Source organism: Mastigoproctus giganteus, chromosome 2 (assembly GCF_048544385.1).
Source record: "Mastigoproctus giganteus isolate SK-2022 chromosome 2, ASM4854438v1, whole genome shotgun sequence".
Classification (NCBI taxonomy): domain Eukaryota; kingdom Metazoa; phylum Arthropoda; class Arachnida; order Uropygi; family Thelyphonidae; genus Mastigoproctus; species Mastigoproctus giganteus.
In genome coordinates, this window is record NC_143576.1 from 120,862,405 (window position 1) to 120,880,869 (window position 18,465).

General features: G+C 35.7%; 1 protein-coding gene across 1 annotated transcript in view; it reads right to left on the reverse strand.

Moving 5' to 3' along the window:
- Megf8 (multiple EGF like domains 8) overlaps positions 1-18,465 on the reverse strand; it is a 619,502-nt gene that overhangs the window by 585,090 nt on the left and 15,947 nt on the right. The window contains exon 2 of the mRNA XM_090390015.1: positions 2,200-2,363. Within this exon, the coding sequence (XP_090246141.1) occupies positions 2,200-2,363 (164 nt within the window). The remainder of the gene's footprint in view (positions 1-2,199; positions 2,364-18,465) is intronic.

Sequence of the window (18,465 nt, forward strand, 5' to 3'; positions counted from 1 at the left end):
ATAGTTGGTTTCTTCACTCTTCCTGCTGGTGTCAAATTGTCCCCAGAAGACTTCATCCATTGGTTCCATTCGTCTCTCATGGCAGCTTTGAAGGGTTTGTTAATGCTGACATCAAGTGGTTGGAGCTGGGATGTCAAGCCTCCAGGTATGACGGCAAGTTTTGTTTTTTGCTTTGCAGCAATCTACTTTGTGTTTTTTGTTATGTGTGCCCTGAACTGATCAAGAACCAATAGGGCAGGTTTGCGTAAGAGCCCACCTGGTCTCCTGCTCCAAACTTTCTCAAACCAGATCTTCATCCCATTCTGATCCATCCAACCCTTGTCATGAATGTGGACAATCACTCCTCAACGAATGTCTTCTTTTGGCATTGTTTTGCGTTTGAAAATCAGCATAGGAGGCAGCTTGGTTCCGTCGGCACAACAAGCTAGAACAACTGTATAATGGCTCTTTTCATGTCCACTTGTCTTCACAGTTACAGTTTTCACCCCCTTCTTATCAACAGTTCTGTTACTTTGGACATCAAATTGAAGGGGGACTTCGTCCATATTTGCAACCTGTCCCAACTCAAACTGATGTGTCTTCTGACATTGAATGACAAATCGATGAAATTCAAAGACCTTCTGCTCATAGCTTTCAGGCATCTTTTGGGCAAGTCTGGTGTGTGTACGTATGCTTAGTCCATTCCGTTTCATGAACCTGAAGCACCAATTGTGTCCTCCTTTGAAATCAGTAACTTCTTTTTCATTAGCAATTCTTCTTGCCTCATGCTGAACCATCTTTGTGGACACAGGAATTCCAATTACCCTTTGCTCTTCAATCCATATCTTCAATTCCCTCTCTAAATCAGGCCATTTTGCTAACTTGCCTCTCATGGCCTTCTTCTGCCATGGCGTTTTCAGTAGGGTTTCTTTTTCCCGTAGCCAGTCTCCGATTGTTTTCTCAGTTGAAGGAGGACCAAACTTACATTCAGCAGCACGATTTCCATTCACTTTTGCAAACTGGATCACTTTTAACTTGAATTCAGTACTGTACAAAAAATTTTTCTGAGCCATTTCTGGGTAGAACGTGGCAAAACGTAACCTAATATACCGGTAACAAGTGCGAAACAATGAGCACAAAGACAACAAGTGCGAAAAATGCAAGTAAAAAAAAAAAAAATCTACAACCACTGTATAAGACGCACCCAGTTTTTAGACCCCCAAATTTTTCGAAAAAAAGTGCGTCTTATACATGGGGAAATACGGTAGATATTGATAACTGGAGTGAGCTGATCTGGAACAGAAAGAAATGGAAAGAAATTTAATATCAATTTAATTACATTAAATTAATATTAAATACAATTTAATTACATTAAATTAATATTAATATAAAATAATAATTAAATTATTATTCAAAAGCCCATAAATTTTATAAAAAAGCTACAGACTTTTATAATAGATTTATATAATAAAAATCAGAGTACATTTTTAAAATAATGTCAAATTTGGTTATTCTGGGTCTTTTCTTTAACACTACTCGGAGCCGGTGGCCAAAGCTACATTTGCCCTACCTTAGTTACACCATTGACATTCGCACTAATGCAGCCATAGTAGTGGTCAGCAAATATGTCATCACTGACCATTTAAAGAAGCTCCTTTCAAAGGAAAGCCTTCTCACTTTTGTAGTACTGAAGGCTGCCCATAAGAGTCTCGAGTTGTAGATGGACCAGCTTCCCATGCCAGGGATGAGAACCAGGAATCAGCCTTCTAAATGTGCTCTGCTCCCTGGTGATCAAGAGGCTAGACAAATAACACAATACTATACGCAATATCTAACACAATATACATATCTAGCTAAGCAGAATTGCTAAACATCACAGAGACCACAGGGCTGATATGAGGGAATCCTTGAGTGCTGCCATGACCATTTCAGGAGAGCTTGTGCAGATAATGAGCTGGAATGCAAGCATATCTCTTTCTGGTCAGAAAGACAGTGGTCACAAGTAAGTGACGATTTACAGTTCTTGTTAATCACCATTCCAGAAACACATTCTAAAAATTCACAATATTCTGAGATCATAATATTTTCCAAATGGTGCCAATTAGTCACAGGGAACGTCATTGGAAATCAGAAACTGAATCTAATCACTTTAAAATTCAAAAAATGTAAAGCAAACCTGTTATAATGCAAAACAATAAAATACATATTTAAAATACTTACCGATCCAGCTCGAGATGTAATGGAAGGGGGTAAAGTATTGCCACTGAAACTCCCTAACAGGGGACTGAGATAGGAATCTCCATCATAAACAAACACATGATCATAGGAACATTCTGTTTCCATCTCAAGGAAATGTAATGTGATAAAATGGTCGGAGTTGTTAGCTGAAAGGGGAAAAAAAAAAAAAAACAAGGTAAATATTTCCTGAAAAAGACTATATTAGGTCAATCCCAAAGATGCATTCAATCATGCATGAATTCAGGTTTCTGCTAATTAATAACACTAGCATTTGCAATGAATCTTATTTACCAGTTGATTTACACAGGGCGAATGTATTTTGGGGGGAATGGGGGGGGATGTGGACTAGATAGATCCTTGGGATGTCATTTCAAAATTCATTTTCAGTTTTCCTCTAACAGATCTATTTATTGTGATGAGACCAATCACACAAACACAATTAAATAGATAATACCACTCATATAAATATTCAGCCAACCTACATGACTATAATTATTTATTTATTATTATTGTTTATACATTCATAGTTATATAGTTTTAAATATATCTATATCCTTGTTATTTCATTATTTAATATATATTGTTTCAGAATCCAGTGAATTACATATATTTGTCATGCTGCAAAAAGTAAAAAATCATCCCAAAAAATTCTGCAATGTGTGCGACTCTTTCCTAACTAAATCACATCAACACACAATTACAACAAATATTCAAAAAACTTAACAATTACAGGCTTATGGGATATTTATCCTTTGTCCCTCTCTTCCAACACAGGGAAAGAATCCAATACAGACAATGTTTAAGGAATGCTAGAACAGTAGACACTGGCCTGGCTCTGCATGCCAGGGATGGTAACCAGGTGGTGGCAGTTTCTGCTGCCATCTGGGCTGTGGCCAGTCACTCAACACAAATGATGCAACTTTACATTACACTACAACACATTAACACTATGATTCATTGACTGACCTTGATCTGTACAGTATCATCAGGTATTACACAATTGGAGTTGCCATAGTTTGGTTGGGGCTGCCAACACATAATAAATACAGTTGAACTTGGTTATAATGAGAAATAATGAGATTGTGGCTGTAATGAGCAAAAAGCCATAATGATCTTAATTTATGCGTATTCCCATACAATCGCTCACTGTTATGAGTATACCGCATGGATATACAGTACAAATTTTGGTAAATACACAAACATGCAACATTTTTAATTGCTCAGGTATTCTTGGAATAGACAAAAATGAAAGGGATGACTCAGCTTTTATGACCATCAACATTGGATTAGGGGCCAGTTTATGACCTAACTTTGTCCTTTCAGGGATGGGGGGCTATACAATAGTGCACTGCTGTAGTGCTTGTAATTCCTATGGTCACATTACTCCATTTACAGATTGTCTTGTATTCGCTGAACCATAAATTTATTTCGGACTTCTAAGAATTTTGGAAATGATAACTGTTTGTATGCATATCACTTTACTGTCATTTTAAAGTAAAATCAGTTAGAAACAAACCCCTCCTTCGGAAACGTCTACTAACAAAAGAAAGTCTCTAGAATCACAAAAAAGTTGTTATTATTCGTGGGTTAGAATGTGGTGCAAAAAATGTTGGAGTGAGTAAAATGTTTTCTTTGTCCTCGTCAACAGTATCGACATTGTGGAAGGATAAACATGTTTCCATATCAGCGCTGGAAAAGAACATAACTGGAAAGAAAATTTAGAAAGTGCGAGGTTACAAACGTCAATGAAGCATTGCTTCAATGGTTCACTACACAAAGAAGTGCTGGATTTTCAATAGACAGTCCAATCTTGAAAGCTCAAGCGGAAAAATTTGCTAAACAATTTGGACACTACGATTTTGTATGTAACAACAGCTGGCTGGATAGATTTAAAAACCAACATAACATCATTTATGCAAAAATTAGTGGAGAATCTCGATCTGTAGATCCAATAATGGCAAATGAATATATTGACCGTGTTTGGGCAGAAATCAGGAGAAAGATTTTAATGATGAAGACATCTACAATACAGGACTTTTTTATAATTTGACACCTGACACAATACATTTAAATTCAAAAGGGAAAAATGTGTTGTTTTAGTTATGATGGAGTTTTGCGACACATAGGCTGCCAGGGCCATACACTCTTTCAAATGGTTAGTTACCAAATACTAACTTGTAATAGGTTAGTATTTGGTGTTATATTTTAATTGTAATAGGTGTTATATTTTATGATGATATACCTATAAAATTTAGGAAGGTAAAGATTTCTGTTTTATTAGAATCATCTCCAAGAATCTGCATTAATGATAATGACAATTGTGCATTAGCAAATGATTTAAAGGTGTTTGAATGGATATTTAGAATATCCATTTATTGGTGTTTTGAATGGTGTTTTGAATGGATATCTACCAATAAATGACGAACAATCAGTTTTACATGACATGATGAGCATTGGGGAGTGCTGTCATGTCATTCATTAACAGATACAGGTGAGTATGCCCAATTCTTAGCTTCCTAAAATTATTTCTTCTCGCCTGTTTTTTTGGAAGCTGGAGAGCCACAGCTTTGGTTCTGGTTTTATTTGGTAGAGGTTTGTTTCCTGGATAACCTTTCCAGATTAGTGACCAGCTATTATAACATGCTTTATGGATAATGTGTTTGTAAACCATATATGGAACTTGAAAAGTCTGCGAAATAGTAGTTTCTGGTTGTTTGGCTGCAAGATCTGCTCTTTCATTGCCAGCTATTCCAGAATGTCCTGAGATCCAGCAGAATGTCACAGTTTGTTCGACTCATTACAAGCAACTAACTTGGAGTGTATTTGTTTTATTATAGGGTGAGAGGAATTGTTACTACTAATTATAGCAGCGACAGCACTGAGTGGGTCATTGTATATTAAAGCAGGCGTAATTAAAGTTCAGTAATCCAATCAAGAGCTACGTTTATAGCATAAAGCTCAGCAGTAAAAAATACTGCATTCTAATGGTAATGAAACAGAAATGGTGAATGAAGAGAAGACTGCCAAGCAGCACCTACTTGGGTCTCAGTTTTTGATTCATCTATATAGATTTTACAGGCCTCTGAATTAGAAGAGTGTGAGTTTCATGCTGATTTCTATATTCCATGTTTGAGTCAGTTCTTTAAGTTTAAGTGGAGCAGGTCGGTTTTCATTTGGTTTACTGTTGTAAAATGACTCCCATTTGGTATTGTACAGACATCTCCAACTAGGGTGAGAGTGAAGACTGTGAATTTTTGCAGCATACATCAAAAGTAATGTTTTCCTCCAAAGATGTAAGGGAGGTTCGTGAACTTCGATGTAAAGGCTCTGAACTGGGAAGGTTCTGAAAACTCCTATAGAAACTCTCAGGAGCTTTGGCATTGCATCATTTTCAAATTTAAAATTTTTTTTGCAAATAAGTTTCTATTCACTTTCACCATCACTGAAGATAAATAATGCTAAATAACAGATGTTTTGCAGTATCATTTCTATCAATTTCAGTGTATAAACCTATGTAAGACTACTATGAAAGAAGAAAGAATTGGTAAATTCTTTCTTCTTTCATAGTAGTCTTAGGGTGGCAACTACCAAGTGCAGAGGCCGCCTCCGTAGCCAGGTGGGAAGGAGCAGCAGTGCGTAGCACACGCTTCTTGATTAGACCGGGGTTCGAGCCTGTCACCACCAAATACGGAGGATGCGGAAAGGTCAGGAAATGACCACCGCATATCCCGAAGCAATATGGCCTTAGTTGCTAATGCTCCTAAAAACCAAATAACAAATAACAATAACAACCAAGTGCAGAACAAAACATTAAATATAATAAATTATAATTTACAAAATTCAATACCATAATATCACATTAAAGGAATGCAACAAGTAAGGAAGTGGTGTCAACTGCTACCTTCATTTAAGCAAAAATTAAAATCAAACTACCAAATAAAATAAATAATTAAATTGAAAAAATTTTAAATATACAAATTAGATAATCGGGGCCTATATTCACCCAGACAAACACAAAGGCACAGTCTTTTGCTTAAAGAATGGTGAAACTGCTGCCAGAAATAACCAAGGAAATTCACACCACACCAAACCTAATAGGCAAACACAAGAAAGTTTAGAAGAATCACAGTTACCACTTCTTCAAGGAGATATCTGACCTGTGGAAATTCCCAAAACACTTGCATTTCTGTCATGGTCTGCTAGCAGCAAAAGAACCATGGATACCACTATGCAAGTAAAGTGTAGGCCTCAGCTTATCTATTCTGCATTTTTTAATTTTATTTGGCAGTTTGATTTTAATTTTTTCTTAAGTGAAAGAGGCAGTTGACATAACTTTGGCATTACTTGTTGCAGTTTGCAACTATTCCTTTAACGTGGTATAATAAAGTTTAATTTTGTAAATCATTGTCTGATCACACTATGTATAATTTACAATTTAGTGAACTCTGATTAAGACAGCACAAAGACTATTTTTCTAGTGTTCTTCTGTCTCTTTATATGTTTTTCATTATTCATTATAATTACAAAGTGAGTTGTAATTTTCATTATTCATTATAATTACTCCAATTCTAATAAAGTTTGTTAGTTATCATATTTTCTGGTGTATAAAACGTATCGTTGTACAAGATGCACCCCAAATTTTTAATAATAAAACATGGAAATAAATAAATCACAATTTATTTACAAGCTGAGACATCAGGCCTCCCAGAATTACAGCCAATTCTGTGTTTGCTTCTTTAAATTTTTTTAAAAATTAAATCTGTGATGTGAGATTTTAAGTGATCCAACACTAAAAGTGAATTTTTTTTTCCATCAATGCTCCATTTCTTCGGTTCCACACCTTTTCTATCCATTTCTTCATTCCACCTTCATCCATTGTATTTTCTGGTGTATAAGATGCATTGTTGTACAAGGTGCACCCCAAATTTTTAATAATAAAATGTGGAAATAAAAAAATCGTAATTTCGTTTTCATATAACTATATTTAAACATTTAAGAATTACAAGAATTATAACTATAAGAATTTTAATAATATAAAATTGAATCCAAGAACCATTATCAATTAAAATTGAGAATGGTCACCTTCACTTTCATTCTCACTACCAAAATTAATTTCATTGTCATTCTGTTCTTCATCTTCAGAATGTTCATACAAAAAAAGTGTCTTCAGTCCCGTCTAACAAATTGCTGATTCCACACTTTTAAAAGAGTTCTATACTATTCCCTTCTTTACTTTGTCCCAGGAATCCTTAACCCACTGACACATCTAGGCAAAACTTGTCTGTTCCAGTGCTCCCAAGGGTGTATATTCATGGCTTTCTGCATTTATCATCCAATGGTTCCACACTTCTCTCATGTATGTTTTAAAGGGTTTGTTGAGAGATACATTAAGTGGTTAAAGCTGAGACATCAGGCCTCCCAGAATTACAGCCAATTCTGTGTTCGCTTCTTTAAATTTTTTTTAAAATTAAATCTGTGATGTGAGATTTTAAGTGACCCAACACCAAAAGTGAATTGTTTTTTTCATCAATGCTCCATTTTCTGTTCCACACCTTTTCTATCCATTTCTTCATTCCATCTTCGTCCATCCATCCATTTTCATGAACGGGTAGAATTATTCCCAGTGGTAGTTTTTCTTTTATAGGTGTTTTTCTTTTAAATATTAGAAAGGGTGGCAGTTTTGTTGAGTTGGTGCAACACGACAACACAACTGTGAATCTAGTTTTTTTATACCCACTAGTTTTTATGCAAATTGACTTTTCACCTTTACAGTTCACCATTCTATTTGATGGAACATCAAAGGTTATTGGTATTCCGTCCATATTAGCAATCTGTCCTATTTCGATAATTTTCTTGTCTGCACTTGATGACGTATTTGTAAAAAGAAATAATTTTTTCTTCATATTCAGGGGCCATTTTTTGAGCCAACTTTGTTCAAGTACTCATGGAAAGCCCATTTCTCTTCATAAAACAGTAGCACCAAGATGGTCCATCTTTGAAGTCAAAGATACCGTGAGTTAAGGCAAATTTCTGGGCTTCTATTTGTATCATCTTAGTAGGTATTGCTATTCCATTTTTACGGTGGTTTAAAACCCAATCCAAAATAACTGCTTCTACTGTTGGCCACTGTGCCTTTTTGCCTCGTAGACATCTTTTCGCCTTGTTTATTGAAATTAAAATCTTTTTGTTGACACAAAATTCTAATAATTTTTTTGGTTGGTGGGGGATATGATGCTGCTCTACTGCCATGTATCTCCGCGTAAGCTACTACAAGCAACTTATAGCCCACAGTATAAGAAATCTTCTTGTTCTTATTTAACTCAGCCATTATCTGTGAATAAAAAATAAGTTTCCACTTTCTTCAAAATAAAGTTACAATGCAAAACACCTAAATATAATAATTACTGCTTACAGTACTGACATTGTTAACAGAACAAAAATCAAAACATGCAAATAGCAGTCACTATTTCACACTATGGTAACATGTACAGAAGATACGTAACCTGCTTATGCTCCCTTTACGGGTCCATGTCATGTCGCTCACCTTATACCTGTTAATAGTGTTAATGAAAACTCCAAAATTAAAAAAACAGCTCTCGGTGCTTGGTGTATAAGATGCATCTTGATTTTAGGACTAATTATGGGGTAAAAAAACAAGTGCATCTTATACACTGGAAAATACGGTAATTTTCATTTTATTCTTTTTTAATAATTTTTTTGGTTGGTGGGGGCCCAAAATGACATGATGCTGCTCTATTGCCATGTATCTCCGCGTAAGCTACTACAAGCAACTTATAGCCCACAGTATAAGAAATCTTTTTGTTCTTATTTAACTCAGCCATTATCTGCGAATAAAAAATAAGTTTCCACTTTCTTCAAAATAAAGTTACAATGCAAAACACCTAAATATAATAATTACTGCTTACAGTACTGACATTGTTAACAGAACAAAAATCAAAACATGCAAATAGCAGTCACTATTTCACACTATGGTAACATGTACAGAAGATACGTAACCAGCTTACGCTCCCTTTATGGGTCCATGTCATGTCGCTTACCTTATATCTGTTAATAGTGTTAATGAAAACTCCAAAATTAAAAAACAGCTCTCGGTACTTGGTGTATAAGATGCATCTTGATTTTAGGACTAATTATGGGGTAAAAAAATGCATGTTATACACTGGAAAATACTGTAATTTTCATTTTCTTCTTTTCGTTTGTGTTGTTTTGTTTTTGAAATTTTAAAAAATTTATAATTTGGTATTTAATTTTGTCGTGCTTTGAAATTTTAGTTAGTAGATATTACATATTTATATTTTGGTCTGGCCTGCTGAATGGCTTTGGTCAACATTGAAATTTACATTTCACCTTTTCTGTTTGATTCTGCTTCCTAGTTATTGGGTTTATACCATGTTCAGGGCTTATTATCTGTTGTGTCTATCTTGATCACTTGCATAGGAACATCCATGATTCTTTTGCTGTCAGAAGGTCATCGCAGAAATGAGTGTTCTGGAGAACTTCCACAGGGCTAATGCATATCTGAAAATTTTATTTGGTAGTTTGATCTTGAGTTTTGCTTGAATGGAGGTGGCAGTTGATCCATCTTCAGCATTACTTGTTGCAGTTTGCAATCATTCCTTTAACTATGTTTACTTTTGTATACCATTATTTGATCACATCATATAATTTACATTTTAGTAATAACAAATTATCTTAATCATACACAGCCTTTTAACAATTCCTTATGGCAATGCTGATCTGTGAGAGTATATTCAAGTTCCTGATGAAACTCTGGAAATGCTTCTAATATCATGGCATAGACACAGCAGGTGTAGAGAGTATAGCCATTGTTACAAACAGAATTTTGACTGGACACTCAGGAAGAAGCCAAGGTCTGAAACAGTATCTTTCTTGAAGCAATGATACTCTCTCTGATTTCTGTCTTTAACAAGACAGAAAAATCTTGGACTCACAAATGTTTGGAGCTTTATCATAATAAAATATTTACACTCAATAAAATTTAATATCAAGGCTAAATTGCATATTAAAAAACGTCTGCTTTTTTCTGATAAAAATTACAAAATCTCCTAATTTCTGGAAGTCAAAGGTTGGCAGCTATGATCGTGTGTATATATATATATTAGGGGCAGCATACTCATAGCCAGTCTCAAATTGTAGTGATCAATGTGGCAGTACTGCAATAAAATGTTTGAGGACCATGGTTCAAATCCACATGACCAAAAAATTAATGATAATATTCTTTTCAAATGTCTCGTTGTAAACTCCTCTTGGTGTTACCATACAAAACAAACTAAATGAGGCTTCACTCTTGGTTTTATACTAAACAGACTTTCTTAAGTAATAATCAATATCTAACATTAATCTAATGTTTATATCTACGCTTATAGTCAGAGGCATGTTTAGTCCAGTTCGGGTTAATACAGCTATGAAGTTTTGTGTATTTGGATATATATTTCAATTTGAGGCCCTCAAATATTGGGGCCATGGACATGTGCTATGAATAAATATACTGCTGACTTCACTGAATAACATAAAAGTGTGTTGAAAATGCATTCACTCATTTTCATTCTGCCTTCATTGCATTTACGTTTGCCTTCAGACAAATATACAAACATAAATGGGAAAAAAAAATCATTTTTATTTCTATATGCAAGGTATCATCATCTCAGGACATTGGCAGAAATCTGCAACACAGTGTCTGAATCTGCTGCCAAAAGAGTTTTTGGGGCATGCAAGTTAACTTACACCACAAATGAAACAGTTAGTCATAGTACAGTACACTCTAAAATTTGGCACCCTCCAGGATTGAGAAGTGCCTGATTTTAGAGAGGTATACTAATTGATTGGATACTTTTAGAAAAACACATTTCAATAAATAGTGTGCACAAACAAGTGAACTTATTTATCAACAATAAATAAGTTCAACAACTTATTTATCATCTGTCAACAATTATAATGACTATCTTGTCCTATATATTTCTGAGGCAGCAGGATTTAAACTGCACAGATAATGCAATGATCTTAATTCTCACAAGAGAACAAACATGCCTTTGAAACAAGATGCTCTAGTACTGCACGACTTTCAACACATAGCTTTAGCTGTATTACAGCTTTGAAAACTGATTTCGTATACTGCATGTCGAATCACATTGCACAACTTCTTCACAACCATTTTGGCTGTATGTTTGTCACCACAGATCACCTGCAAAACAGAGAGAAACTGCTCACTTCTGAAAGGGACTGTCACATACATCAGTCTCATATTTTAAACAAGTGGATATTTACCTTTTGGAGAAGCCATCAGTTTGAAAGTAGTGCAATACTTTCGTAATATAACTTCACAATTCATTGTAAAGGCAAGTTTATTCTGTTAGGAGAATTACCGAAGACCATTGCATTATGTCTACAACTGAAACCTTGTTGGTTGCAAAAAGTGACAGAAGGGCAAGCAACCCCTGCAGGTCATATAAAGAGAAAAAGTCAGATTTTTTGCATAGTTTCTTAAATACAAATGCTATCACCGGTATGAGGGGCAGAATGGTTTTTTTATATTTCCAGATTTTTGAAGCTCATATTTTTTGTAAGCTGTGTTGGATTTTAAAGAATTCCATATTATAAAGTGCCAGATTTTACACAGTTTACTGTACTTAAGGTTCAAAGCTTCAAGCTATAAATATTTTAACTAATGTGAAAGTCAGTACTTTTCATCAAATTAGTATATAAAGGAGTTTCTTTATGCGCACACATCATTTCTACTTCACCCATGGAGAAGACCAATGTTACTTATTATCAGCGGATAACACCACCACCCAAATGGCACTATTTCGAAGCTTGTTGGCTTCTCACTGGTGGGTGGGTGGGCAGGTACCCTGTTGTTGCAAACCCAGTTATGAATATTTGCTGATGCTATCGAGGCAGTGTTAGGTGGGTCGGAAAACTGCTAGCTTGGAGGGATTCACAGACTAAAAGGTTAACAGGAGCCGCAGACAGAGGCGAAAGTGATTCTTGCACTGCTTCTATTGTAATGAGCAGCAGCCTAGAGAGCAGGTTACTGAGGATTTCAAGAGCTGCTGGGAGTCATCTTAGAACAAGTAGATACATGGGCTATGTTAGGGTAAGTAAGAGTAAGAACAGGTGCATATATACTTGCATCTACACCAATGCTAGAAATATAGTAAATAAATTTGAGGTGTTGATCAAGACTTCAAAGGCAGATATTGTTGGAATATCAGAGACATGGTGTCACACATATATAATCAGTGCAGAATTAGAATTTGGGAAGTAAAATGCGTACAGAAAGCATAGACAGGGTAGGAAGGGAGGAGGGGTTATGCTGTTAGTTAAGAAACACAAACTCTAAGGAAGTGCATCCAATTGATGTTGGTGGACAATTCAATGTTGAGTCAGTTTAGTGTGACATAAACACTGGGGAAGGGAAAATGAGAGTACGAGTATGTTATAGGCCTAATGACTCTGATGAGTACAATGAACAATTGTGCAGAGAAATAGAGTGGGACAGTAAATCAGAATGTCTTGTAATGGAGGATTTTAACTTTCCAGATATTGACTGGAACTTTTGGGTTGGTCACTTGCACACTAGCAAAACCTTTGTGGATTTATTGGAGGATTGTTTTCTACACCAACATGTTTGAGGGGCAACCGGAGGGAATAATACTCTTGATCTGATTATCAGCAGTAATTATTCATGCATTAAGAATTTGCATATAAAGGAACCACTAGGTGACAGTGATCACAGTGTACTGATGTGGGATTTACTTAAAGGTGTAACTACCATCAAGGGTAAAGGGAAGGGTTTTTATTTTTGTAAAGGTGACTATAGTGCCTCACACAGTTTTTAAATTCTACACAGTGGGATCAACTGATGATGTTTAAAACAGCAAATTTTAAATGCCTTCAAGGAATTAATCATGGAAGCTACTAGGCTTTTCATACCAACTAAAAATACTGCTCAAGGTTTAGAACTAAGTGGATGTCAGATGAACTAATAAGGCTAGTGACAGAGAAGAAAAATGAGTGGGATGCATATAAATTATCAGGTGACACAAAAGCCTATGGCGGATATAAGCTAGTCTGTAATCAAGTCAAAGGAGGTTAGGCAAGCAAAAACTGATTATGAAAAATCCTTGGCAAAGGATGCAAAGAAAAACAAAAAAGACTTCTTTACTTATGTAAACTCTAGAAGGAAGCTATGATCGAGAAAAAGCAAAAACGTTTCAGACAATCATCTTTAAAAATGAATCAGATTGGCCCATTTGATGTTGGTGGTTCAACTGATGATGATCCTGCTGAGAAAGCTGACAAACTGAATGAGTATTTTGCATCTACATTCACAAATGAGGAATTCTGTAAGGAAGGCGAGGACAGAAGTTTACTAAACTCTAACAGGTAGCTAAATGATTTTGTAATAACAGAAAGCAAAGTAGAGGAGAAACTGTTGAAGTTAAACATAAAAAAGGCACCTGGGACAGATGGAATCTATCCCGTTATATTGAAGAAGGCAGCGAGGGAAGTTAGCAAACCCTTAGCCATAATTATGAAAGCATCCTTAGATTCGGGAGGGTGGTCCCCATGGACTGGAGATGTGCAAATGCATCGCCAGTTCACAAAGGGGGTTCAAAGGGTGAACCCCCTTTGTGAATTGAATAATCAGCGACTCCCCGTAACCAGTTACGGGGAGTCACTGGTTAAAGTAGTGAGGCAAGATCACCTAGACAAGACGGCAGTAATAGTTCAGACACTGCATGGGTTTGTTAAATGGAAGTCTTGTCTGACCAATTTAATTGGATACTACGATATGGCCACAAAGGAACTGGATGCAAAAAATAATTTTGATATCATATACTTGGATTTCAGGAAAGCTTTTTTTTGTTTGTTTTTTTTTTTGTTAGTTGTTGGTGCATCGGCTTCTGTGGCCATAATACACCACTCAAAGTTTTTGCATTTTACTCTGATCCAAGCCTGAGGCGGGATTCAAACCCGCGACCTTTGGGTTGCAAAGCCGGCACTTTACCCAGCTGGCTAGACCGGTCGGCAGGAAAGCTTTTGATACTGTTGCATGTAAGACTGCTTTAAAAATTGGAGCAGTATAGCATTAAGAGCAAGTTGTTACAATGAATAAAAGTATAGTTGAGTGGGAGAAGACAGAGAGTGGTAATCAAATGGACACTGCTCTTCGTAAACTAGTGGAGTACCCCAGGGTTCGGTGTTGGGCCCATTGTTGTTTTGTGTATTTATCAATTATATCGATGAAATATATCAGGCTTAATATCCAAGTTTTCAGATGATACAAAGGTTGGCAGGGTTGTCAATGACAGTAAAGACAGTATGCTATTGCAACAGGATATAGAAAAGTTAGGCAGATGGGCTGAGAAGTGGCCACTAAAGTTTAACATTGACAAATGCAAAGTACTGCATATGGGTAGCAGTAACTCAAGAGAAACACCAACTGTGTGGTACTACACTGAGGGAGGTGAAGAATGAAAAAGATCTGGGGTAATTGTTCAGTCAGATATGAAGTTCTCTGAGCAGTGCAGATGGGCTGCCAGAGCCGGTCATGGAGTTTTGTCAATGATATATAGGAATTTTTCTAGCAGAAACATGGAGGTGATTATCCCCTTGTATAAGTCAGTCAGGCCACACCTTGAGTAATGCATACAGGTGTGAAGGTTTCATTTTAGGAAGAATGTAGAGTTGCTAGAACTAGTACAGGAAGGGCAACAAGATTGGTGAGAGGAACAACAAAGGGTGCTCTTACCAAGAGAGGCTTAAGTTCAGCAAGTTGCAGCATCTGGAGACTAGGAACCTGCAAGGTGATCTGATTGAGGTGTATTAGGCCTTGAATGATTTGAGCAGACTCAATGCTGATAGGATGCTTCTGCTTGCACAGATTAAGAACCTGAGGGGGCATAGATTCAAACTGAGGAAAGGCAGTTGTAGAATAGATGTGCTGAAATTGCCTTTAGCCAGTAGGTAGTTGATTGATGGAATAGACTTCCATCTTTTGTTGTGGAGGTTGATAGCCTAAATAAATTTAAGGCTGAGCTGGACAGGCATTTGGAATGAATGGAGGGGTGAAATGGGAGGGGGTTTTTTTTTTTTTTTTGGCTGATGCTGCATAAGCTTGCTTTCTTGCATGCATTGTATGCCTGTACTAATGCTAATGCTAATCATTTTCATCAGAGTTGCATCATCTGATGAAATATCATATGTTACAGTGATTGTTATCACTATTATTGTTCATTTATATTTTGCAACACAGACCACCACAGAACAACTGATGGCCAATTCATCAACAAAAACAAGCAAGAGGCAAAATTAAAGGAAAAAAAAAATCCAATTTTAATGTAGTTTTATTTCAATTTTTGTGAAAAAAAAAAAAAAAACACAAAGAAAAACTGAGTTTTTGGTAAAAGACAGAAACTCTATCACCAACTATACTACAACAATAAAATGAAAAGAAGTAAAATCAATTAAAGAAGATGGATTCTCTGTCATAAATCCAGAGAGTTTGTAGCTATAGTAAATTTTGGAAGAGAAAAAGCAAAAAAGTTTCAGACAATCACTTCAACAAAGTACCAATGTCAATCATCTTTAAAAATGCAACCTTTTCCTCAATAGATAATGACCTGTATACTTTTTGAAAGGTCACAATCCTCTGAGTTACTTAATTTTCTTATAGGCAGAATATGGGCAAATACAGGCAGATGAAACTGGTTGTATTATTTACAAATGACAATTTTAAAGTTCTAAAAACATGCCTTCATTAAACATGTGTAGTGAATTATTTCACAGGCTAATGTTTCAGATATAAAAACTGAGCAATCCTCGCTTATAGGTTACCAGTCTTATTCCCAAAAAGCAATTATACAAATCCATAGCTAACAAGTTTCTTGATGTTGTTGAAGAACAGTAAAAAGATCAGCTGCTCTTCTTTGGCAAATGGCCAATCCAAGAAATAAATCTAGATTTTATTTTCTGGATTTTCCCAAATATAACCAGAAAATGGGTTGTACTGAACAATGGACTGCCAGATTTGAAAGGTTTGACCGTAACAACCTTACCAATTACTACCACTCTGAATTGAATTTTTTTCCTATACCTGTTATCTAAATGTGTATCACCACTGGCATACCTCAAGTTTAAACATTTCAATGGAATACCAATTTTGACAATATAACCTTTATCTTCAGACCTTGTCAGCACTTTTTTTTTTTTAAATTCCTTTCCGTTATCCATTCCCTTTAGCTATTCTTGGTATTACATTTATCTCTTATGCTAACTGCACAGGAATTAGCTACTGGTTATGACTCCACTGTCAGAGAAATGGGAAATATGCTAAGCAAAAAATATAGACAAAATAGCAACTGGGTAAGTCTGCTGGAACAACAGTTAATGATCTTTCATATACACAAAAGATGATGGTGTTGAACTAAAGATATTTTAACCACAGGCAACTAGAGAAATTACTTTGAGGATATGAGGTAATGTTAAGAAAAGCTGAAAATTACGGATAAATTTGCAAATGTCTGAATTTTGCCCAGAGATGACAAGAGAGAGTATGTGAAGCTAACTCCCAAGGACAAAAGGAGCAAAATACAGACAAAATACAATAACAGAAAGTAACACTTTCAATATCAGATGACAAAAAGACAGATGCTTGCCCAACAAAAGTCCAACATCAGCCAAAAGTATATCTCCTACTGAATATCTCCTGTTTTAGAGGAATCCCAACACAATAGTCTGTTTAAATACATAAAAAGGCATAATTGTGGAAAAATGGCTCCTATGGTTATCTTCAACAACACTCATATTTCTAGACAAGATTACATATTTCTATTAGGGATTACATAGACTTCTAATCTCTCTCTCCCCCCCCCCATAAGCACATCACAAATATTGCTCCCTCTATATCTAAAACACTGGTTTTCTCTTCACTCAGCATTTTTCTTCCAGCCATTCACTTTGTATAAAACAAAAATCCTCCCTAGCATGTCATACAGTTCACACATCTGGTGCTGTGCCACCAAACTTCTCTCAGGTTTCTATATTCCAGTCAAAAGAGGGCAGGGAGGTTAATTAATGATCCATCTCTAACAAAGTCTCTCCATTCTCTGACTCATAGGCATTCTGTTTCTGCTGCATGTCTTTTCTATAGATATTTCCATGGGACCTGTTCTTCTGAATTGGCTTCTATAATTCCTGCTCTCTCTTCCAAACCAGTTCAAACATATACTGCAACTAGTTAGCATCCTTTCACTGTCAAACTTCAAACTCACAGAACCAACTTTTCTTCTTCTTCGTTTATTCCTTCAACTTCTGTTTTCTGGAATAACCTCCCTTCATGCGTATTTCCTGAAAATTATAATCTACAGAAATTCAAGTCTAATGCCAACAAGTATCTTCTTTCTTTCTTCGTCTCAACCTTCAACGCATGCACGGTACTATGTAGAACAGGCTGTAATACCTCTCATGCTTTTTTGGTCTTCCTAAAAAGAAAAAAACACTGATAACAATTCCACCAATATCCACATTCCACCCCAAAATTGGCAGATCATGCAAAGAACAATAAGAACAAAGTTGACAAGAAGAAACTAATAAGAAGGCATTCTTTAAATGTCAGTCACAGAGTCGATGCTCTTCCAGTCAGCTCAAACAGATTAATTACAGATTAGATCAATTGTCTAGATATACAAATTTTTATTTCTTAATTTGTTTAAATTATCTTGTATATTTAATTTCTGTAATTTTGTATATTTGATTTCAGAAAACTTGTGAAATTAATTTTTACAACATCTTTTTATATTTAATCCTTACCTAATAGTATATAACAGAGCTATAGTGCTCAATACGTTCTACATTGATATCAATATTTGTGGAAGGATAAGAGAAATTTACCTCAATATGATACGTAGAACAGAAATTAAAATGAATAAAGGATTAAAAATCCTATAAGCATTGAGCTTGCTCAACCCATTCAAGGCCTTATACACCTCAATCAGGTGCCTAGTCTCCAGGCACTGCAATTTGCAGAACTTAAACCTTTCTTGGTGAGAGTACCACTTTGTTCTCCTCACCAATCCTGTTGCCCTTCTTTGTACTCGTCCTAGCAACTCTATATCCTTCCTAAAATGAGGCCTCCAGACCTGTACACAGTACTCAAGGTGTAATCTGACAATTGCCTTATACAAAAGGATAATCACCTCCTTT